The following is an 8,019-nucleotide window of genomic DNA, read 5'->3' as shown; positions in this document are numbered from 1 at the left end:
TCGACTGATGTGACTTTCACCAAATCTGATTCGAACGTCACTCGTAACTCGTCATCAAATGCTTCTGCGCAGGAAAACCACGTCACCAACGTACGTATTTACTGACGCCCACGTCGTTACCATAGCAACCCATGCAGATAGGCTGTTTAGGTCTGGACACACAGATCCGACTTGAGAATCAGATTTGTGGCAGTGCGGACACACTCCCAAATCAGATTTGGGAAACCACTCAAGATAATGATGATTAATGACTTCATCAGCAAATCAGATTTGCCTGTAATGTGAACATGGCCTTAGAGAGTGTAATGCAAGCTCGGGCCGGTGGCCCACTGGGCCGAAGTTGACCCCCCCCCCCCCCACACACACACACACATTTTTAAATGTATTTGATTTGTTTTCTTTCCCCTTCGTTTTTGCTGCGGCCAGCAGCTCTATAAGGGTGCTTTGCTTTCACACTGGCGCCGAGGTACCGTTCCCGAGCACACTTGTCCCCAAATTGACTCCGGTTTCGCAAAACATTTGACGAGTGTGAACGTTGCGTTCCGTTCTGCGCCCGGGCGCGCAACAGGGAACCCAGACAGGATCCACTTGAAAAGGTGGTCTGGAGAGCGCTTTGGCTTTGGCGTGCCCGGGCACGGAAAACACCTTGCGAGTGTGAAAGCCAACCGTTCCGAACCACATAGACAACACACGGACGAGGATAAACTCCAGGCATAGTTGATGACGCAAGTGCACTCTGTTCCGTTTCCGAGCGCGGAAGAAATATTGTAATGTGAAAACTGACCAGCGGGGGGAGAGGGGAGGGGGGGCAATCGCTCCCGGGTGCGGAATGGAACGGGAACGGAACGAAAGCAATCGTTCCCAGTGAGAAAGCACCCTTAGTCACTCTGTTAGTTGGTTGGTCCACAAAAGTAGGGATGCACCGATCCACTTTTTTCACTTCCGATCCGATTCCGATACCTGAATTTGGATATCTGCCGATACCGATATTATGCCGATACCAATATTTTTCTTGAATATACAGTATAGGCAAAGATTTGGCCAATTAAAGATTTTTTTTTTAAATATACCTTGCAAAAAGCAGACAAAATTAAGAAAATATACAAGGCAAAGAAGGATACTATTATACATGGGCAAATTACGGCCGCTCTGAAATTGCAAAAAAAAAAAAAAATACGATTCCGATCCGATCCGTGAATTAGTGCCAATATCGGCACCCGATACCGATATTGGATCGGCCCCATCCCTACACAAAAAGTTCACCACGCTTTAGCGGGCAGAGTTTTCACCCTAGGAGGCTGAAATTTGGCATGGAGGTCAAGTGTGAGTGTGAGGGTGATTATGTTCATCCCAATAAAAAAACAGCTAAAAGGGGGCGGTGGGGATTTCACAATGGAGTGGATGATATCACACTCTGACATGGCATACAAGCGGCCTGTTTTCTGTCGACTGAATTTAAACCGTTCCAATGGCGATGCTTTTTTCTGTCGCACCAATCACAAATCAATTCCCATACTGTACTGCATCTAGAGATGCAGTGGTATGAGTTTTTGACGGTATGATAACCTTGGACAAAAATAACACGGTATCGCGGACCTTTATGTGTTATTGTGAAATCTGGCAACAAAAATTTGTTGCCAGATTTTATAGATTGATAAAAGTTTGATAAAAAATACTTTTTTTGTGTGCCATTCAACAAGATATATTTTATTTTATTTAATATAATTAATTTATGTAAAACTAAAACATCATACATATCAAATAAATGCTTATCTTGATGACTTCTTGACGATCACAGGCTCAGCTACACTGATTGCTGAGACTGGGCAGCCGGGGGGAGGGGCCACATAACTGTACTCTGTCTGGACACTTTCTCTCTCAGGGGGAAACAGCTGATACCGTGGGGAAGGTATGACAGCAAATCTTAGTGGTTTTGATACCTTGACTTTTTGAAACCGTGGTTTACCTTCAAACCGGAAACCGCTGCATCCCTAACTGCATCATTTAAAAATGTATCAGTTGGAATCATTTAAAACATCCAGTCCTATACATCATAGCTATCCTATCTCATCTTTCCTATCATATTGTTTCCCAGCACAATAAAAGCATAACATTAAAACATAGCAAATTCCGTATTACACAAACATATCGGTTGCCATTTTCTATTGTTATTCCCGTTCTATATCTTTGATAGAAACTCAAGACAATGGAGGGGATGAATGAGCTTCAAGCTGAGAAGGTTTGGGGGCCTGCACAAATAAAAATGGGCCTTTCCTCTCTGTTTAATGAATGCTGCGATTCCAAGAGGCGGAAGGAAAGCAGGATCTGGCTGAAGAATGTTCTAAGCTTTTAAACTTTCAAAGATGGCTTATCTCGACTCTCCAGAGGTGTAAACAAAACAAAAATGTCTCCAGCATGCCGGGAGCACAGCTTGACACAAAATAACAGACCTGTAACTTCAGGGAGCTGAAGGAGCACAGCTTGACACAAAATAACAGACCTGTAACTTCAGGGAGCTGAAGGAGCACAGCTTGACACAAAATAACAGACCTGTAACTTCAGGGAGCTGAAGGAGCACAGCTTGACACAAAATAACAGAGCTGTAACTTCAGGGAGCTGAAGGAGCACAGCTTGACACAAAATAACAGAGCTGTAACTTCAGGGAGCTGAAGGAGCACAGCTTGACACAAAATAACAGACCTGTAACTTCAGGGAGCTGAAGCCCTGAGCTAAATACAGTATTTCGCTCAAACTGTCAGCGCGGGAGCAATTTTAACTCCGGGGCCGGCCAGCATTCCCGACCGTGCAACAACAAATGGCACAAGTCTTACTAGCTGAACAGGTAGAGAGAGCTGTGGCTCCTTCAGGAGAAAGACTGGGATTGTAATGGACAACAAACGGCTTTGAAACAGTCAGATATTAGCGGTGGGGGAAAAAAACAATACACCATAGTATCGCGATATTTTGCCTGATGATATTGTATGGATATTTGGACGCCAAGTATCGATAAAAAAAAAAAAAAAAAAAAATTGCAGGCCATGCCATGCCAGGCCATTGGGCATACTGGCGCTTTAAACATCTGCCCAAAGCGCCCGATGTTGCAGTCCGCGCCTGCAGTGGCGTATTGAGTCCAGAGAAGCTTAATAATGTAGCCTACATGTGGGGCAAAAACAAAACAAAACAAAAAAACACTGCATGTTTTACTTACGGTGAGGTCAAGGATAAGGTAGGAAAAGGAGTTAGACAATATATCGAAATATCGCAATATTCAATATATCGCAATATCGGCAATATCGCAATACTATTGTATCGTGACTCAAGTATCGTTTTAGTATCGTATCGTGGGCATCTGGTGATTCCCACCCCTACCACATATATAATGATGGTGTTAAGGTTGCAGTCTTTGGATAAATGGTTAGAAAATACTTTGCTCAAGTGTTTTAGCACCATTCCCATTCATTCCTCATTAATTGGTCAATCAAAATGTGTGTACTGCTAAAAATAAAGAATAAAGTATTGGTCAAATATATATATTTATTTCCGTATTCCTTCATACAAACAACCCCCCGCCCCCCCCCTCAAAAAACAAAAACAAATAGATACAAAAATAAACGGTTGAAACCCATAAATCAATAAAAGTGCACAGTTGTAGTTGTGAACACTGAACAGTGTCCACGATAGTCGAGAGTGGGTAAAGCTGTGTAATGATTGGAGTAAAGCAAGAGAAGGAAGTATTTTAACCCATTGATATACCTGATGCAGCATTTGTGTGCGTATCCCTTTAAGACCGCGAACCATGTCTTAAAGGGATACACACACAAATGAGGGATATACACGCAAATGCTGCATCAATGGGTTAAGGTTGCCATACGACACTAGAGGCAGCACTTTTCGTTCTTCCACTCTTCTGTATTGGTCTCCAACACCTGAGTTACAGGAGCAAACACTGTCACAACCTTCACCAGGCTAAAGTACATGATGGGAGAGGCGCTGCTCCTCTGTGCAAAGATCCATCAGATAACGTTAACTGTCAGTTGGGCAACTGAAGTCTGACTTCACCCCCCAAAAGTTGAGTTTTACGACCGAATACCAAAACTCCTGGTAGGCTATTCGCTTGCTATGATCGGCATTATTTTGCAGTGCAGCACGTGCATTCCAGCCGACGGGCAAAGCACTTTATTGGTCGACGCTCTCCATCGAATAGACAAGCTTTGTTTTGTTTACGGTATAATAGGGCCTTTTTCACATCAGCCATTTTGTGTCTAAAAGGCAGGGTAAACACAGGTGCAACCAAAACAACAATGAGGGCCCTAGCCCCATAACGTGCGTTAGAATCCTCAATAGGTGGGCAAGGCCGTTCAAAAAGCTCTCCTACCCGTATCCCACCTCCGATTGCAGATCCGAAGATATGATCGCCAGCCTAGTGAAGCCAGTAAGTTCGCCGGGGCGGTTAAATGATACTGCTGCGTGAAACAACCGTTTAGAAGCAGTCCTTTGCACAGCCTGCACTGAATTTACATCAGGGTGTGTTTGATCTCACTATCATGGTGCACCGCGGCGAGCAAACAACACATGCGGCTGTCAGTGATCAACGCAAATCCAGCGCACCTGGGAAGCAAAACATGTCATGAAATACTCAAACTCCCAAGGTTCCTGTCGGCACTAGGAAGCTTCTCCTGTCCTCAATACGGCACAGGCTGTGCAAAGACTGCTTCTAAACGGTTGTTTCACGCAGCAGTATCATTTAACCTCCCCGGCGAACTTACTGGCTTCACTCGGCTGGCGATCATATCTTTGGATCTGCAATCGGAGGTGGGATACGGGTAGGAGAGCTTTTTGAACAGCCTTGTCCACCTATTGAGGATTCTAACGCTGTGTGGTGCCGACTGCTGTACAGTAAGTACAGTAAGTGGTGCCACGTCATGGGGCTATGAGGGCCCCAGCACTGTAACGCTCATTCATGTTTTGGTTGCACCTGTGTGTACCCTGCCTTTTAGACACAAAATGGCCGCTGTGGAAAAAGTCAATTGCGCCCCGTCACTCCCCACGTCTCCAGTATGAATCAATTGACAAAATGGTCGTCTTTGATGATGTCGTGGGCCGTGTTGAGGTGGTTGGCGAGCTCTTGCGTCACAGCGGCTTTGCCGATCTGATGGTTCCTCCTCTTCTCCATGATGACGTCCTCCAGACTCTGGAATTCCAGCGCGTGACTCGTCTTCTCGCTGAAGAGTAGCTTCAGACGGTACGGCTGCTTGCCGATCCTGATCTCGCCGCCCGTTTTGAACTCCCGCTTGCCGTAGCGGCACCAGGCGGCGAAGCACTCCGAGTTCCTCCAGTACAGGTCTCCGTCTCGCGCCCCCACCTGGTCCAGGGCGTTGCGCACGACCACCTCGGGCGGGAGCGCGCGGTACCGGTACAGCCCGTTCACGATCCTGCCCGTCTTGCCGCGGCTGACGTCGGTCAGGAAGTCGCTCTTGATCTCCGCCCGGTGCAAATGAACCACCTGGTGGTAGAACAGTAGAAACAGGGAAAAAAGTCACCAGCGCGCACAGACGGATAACGCATTTTATTTCAGGTGTAAGAGACTAACATGTGTATAAAGTACTCGAAAACCATACTTGAGTAAAAGTAAAGATATCAGGCTACGCAATTTCTTCTGATTTTACTTTGTAACTAAGATGCTTGGGGGGAAATGTAGTGGAGTAAAAGTATCCATTTTATTTGGGAAATGTAGTGGAGTAAAAGTGAAAGTTGACAGAAATATAAATACTCAAGTAAAGTACAGATACTCTGAAAAAATACTTAAGTACTGTACTTAAGTATTTATACTTTGTTACATTACACCACTGAGCTTCACTCACGGCAAAGCACGAGCCGCTGGCTACCATCATATAAAACTCATCAGAAATCAGGCCAGTAAATCAGAAAGGTGAGTTAAAGGGGCAGTGCACTCAATATCAGCCAATGTCAGTAATCTATCACTGATCAGATGAGTAGGGCAACCATTGGACAGGAGACAGCCTCACAGAGGAAAAATGTCAAGATATTGAACAACAGTGTTGGGCAGTAAAGTAACACATTACTGTAATATATTACTTTCCCCAGTAACTAGTAATGTAAGGGATTACAATTTCCAAAACCGTAATTATTAAAGTTACGAATCCAAGTAACTGCATTACTTTCTCCATCGCTGGATACGTCTGGCTATGCTAGACTACTGCGTTGCCAGATCGTGATTCGTTTTTCTGTCCTAGGTAGGTAAATAAATCAAAAGTCTGCAGTTTGGCTGATTGTTGTAACATTAATTATAATTAATTATTGTTGCAATAAAGTGGATTCAGTTCTAAAAGGAGCTGGCTAAACAGGTTGTACGTTAGGCTATTTTTTCGGAAGGGGGCTGCAAAAGTAGTAATGTAACGATTAACGCAACTACCTTTGATACCGAGTAATGAGTAAAGTAACTTTATTACTTTTTAAGTAAATAAGTAATTTTCAGAGTAACTTGCCCAACACTGTTGAACAAGCATACCAATAGAAAAGATAAATGTATAAATATCATACAGCAAATCTGAGAACATTCATAGGAAAATACAATAAAAAAGATATAAATTCACATTAAATATAATTAATATACAGTAGGGATGTTCATCAAGAATCGATAATCGATAATTGATCGTTCAGGAATGAATTCGATCACCTGGAATTTTTATCGATTATTATTATTATTTATTTTTATTTTCTTGCGGACTAGGTTTGGGTGGAATTCGTTCCTCCTCGCCCCACTCCATTGCACAGCCGACTAACGTGAGGTGGAGCTTCATATAGTCTCTAGTTTTCTGGCTGGGCACGGGCCTTTGTGCCAACAAAACTGTTTTGAACATGGGGAATTCACACCGGCATGCGCCGGGGACACAAACAAACGCACCCAGCGGTCTGCGGACCTCAGTGAGGCTCAGGCCTGTTGATTTGACTCTTGTGCTGTCAGCTAAGCTGGAAGACGCCGATTGCCTTACATCATGTAACCTGACATGTAACATGTTTGTTTACCTGGCCACAGTGCTTGTGTCTGATATTCTTACTACACAGCGGCATCGCCATTATAGCTGGCCGAGAACGCGCAACGTTATTACCAGACCAGAGTAAAAAATATATATATATATATATATATATATATATAATTATTATGCTATCGATAATCGATAATTGATCGTTAATTTTCCCGAATTTCGATTATGGAAATTGTTCAAAATGAACATCCCAAATATACAGGCAAACAAACAAACAAAGAAAACCTACCTGGAAGTCCCCTACGTAAACAGCCCAATGTGGATACTGGCCAGTGGCCAGGAGCTCCAGCAGGTCTCCTGGTCGGCACTTGTTGAGGAGACTTTCGGCCGAGTGAGGCGTGCTCATCACGTCCCCGGTGCTCCTCTGGTAGACGCACTCCTCTCTGTAGTACACCACGCACTCCAGCTCGTCCTGCGGGTCAAAGGGCGTCTCCTCTTCTCCTCCTATCCGCACTCCGTCCCCCGCAAACTGCTCTAAACCGTCGTCCTGCTGCTGCTCGTCGTCGTCGTCGTTGGAGAAGATGTAGGCCACGCCGATCCGTGGCCCGCCGTCATCGATGCCGCCGCCGTCCGGCTGCTCGAACCTGTGTGACGTGTCCGACGTGGGCACCTCTGCGTAACTCAGATGTGTCAGTTTCTCCACCTGGTTCCCCATAAAGCTGCACAGGTGGATCGAGGCAGAGGGGATAAAGAGGCGACACACAAACAGGATCACACCTGTTCCCGCTGGCGCGATCTGTAGCTACGGCAGCGGGGCGAACGGGCACTGCAGCAGGAGTTTAACTAAATCCAATGCAGCGCAAACGGGCGCCAGTAATCCATGTCTGTCCGAGCGAGCAGAGACAGCAAACCAACTCCAGCTGGGCCGACCTAAAGGAACACAAGGACAGCTGCCTAATTAGCGTCAAACTACTGCGCCTCGTCCTGTGACATTCCCAACAGGTGTGCGACC

The 8,019-nt window shown here is 45.2% G+C and overlaps 1 protein-coding gene across 1 annotated transcript in view; it reads right to left on the bottom strand.

The window, feature by feature from the left end:
* Positions 1 to 3,617: 3,617 nt before the first annotated feature.
* The window catches only part of LOC310777090 (protein LRATD2-like), a 4,757-nt gene continuing 355 nt past the window's right edge, over positions 3,618 to 8,019 (bottom strand). The window contains exons 2-3 of the mRNA XM_083637354.1: positions 7,297 to 7,937; positions 3,618 to 5,503 (exon numbers count right to left, since the gene is read on the bottom strand). Coding sequence (XP_083493480.1) covers positions 5,063 to 5,503; positions 7,297 to 7,722 — 867 coding nt within the window. The 5' untranslated portion in view covers positions 7,723 to 7,937 and the 3' untranslated portion in view covers positions 3,618 to 5,062. The remainder of the gene's footprint in view (positions 5,504 to 7,296; positions 7,938 to 8,019) is intronic.

This window comes from Poromitra crassiceps, assembly GCF_964638095.1.
Source record: "Poromitra crassiceps genome assembly, chromosome: 5".
In the NCBI taxonomy this organism is placed as follows: Eukaryota; Metazoa; Chordata; class Actinopteri; order Beryciformes; family Melamphaidae; genus Poromitra; species Poromitra crassiceps.
Note: the sequence above shows the minus strand (reverse complement) of the source record. Positions and strands in the feature narration are given on the sequence as shown.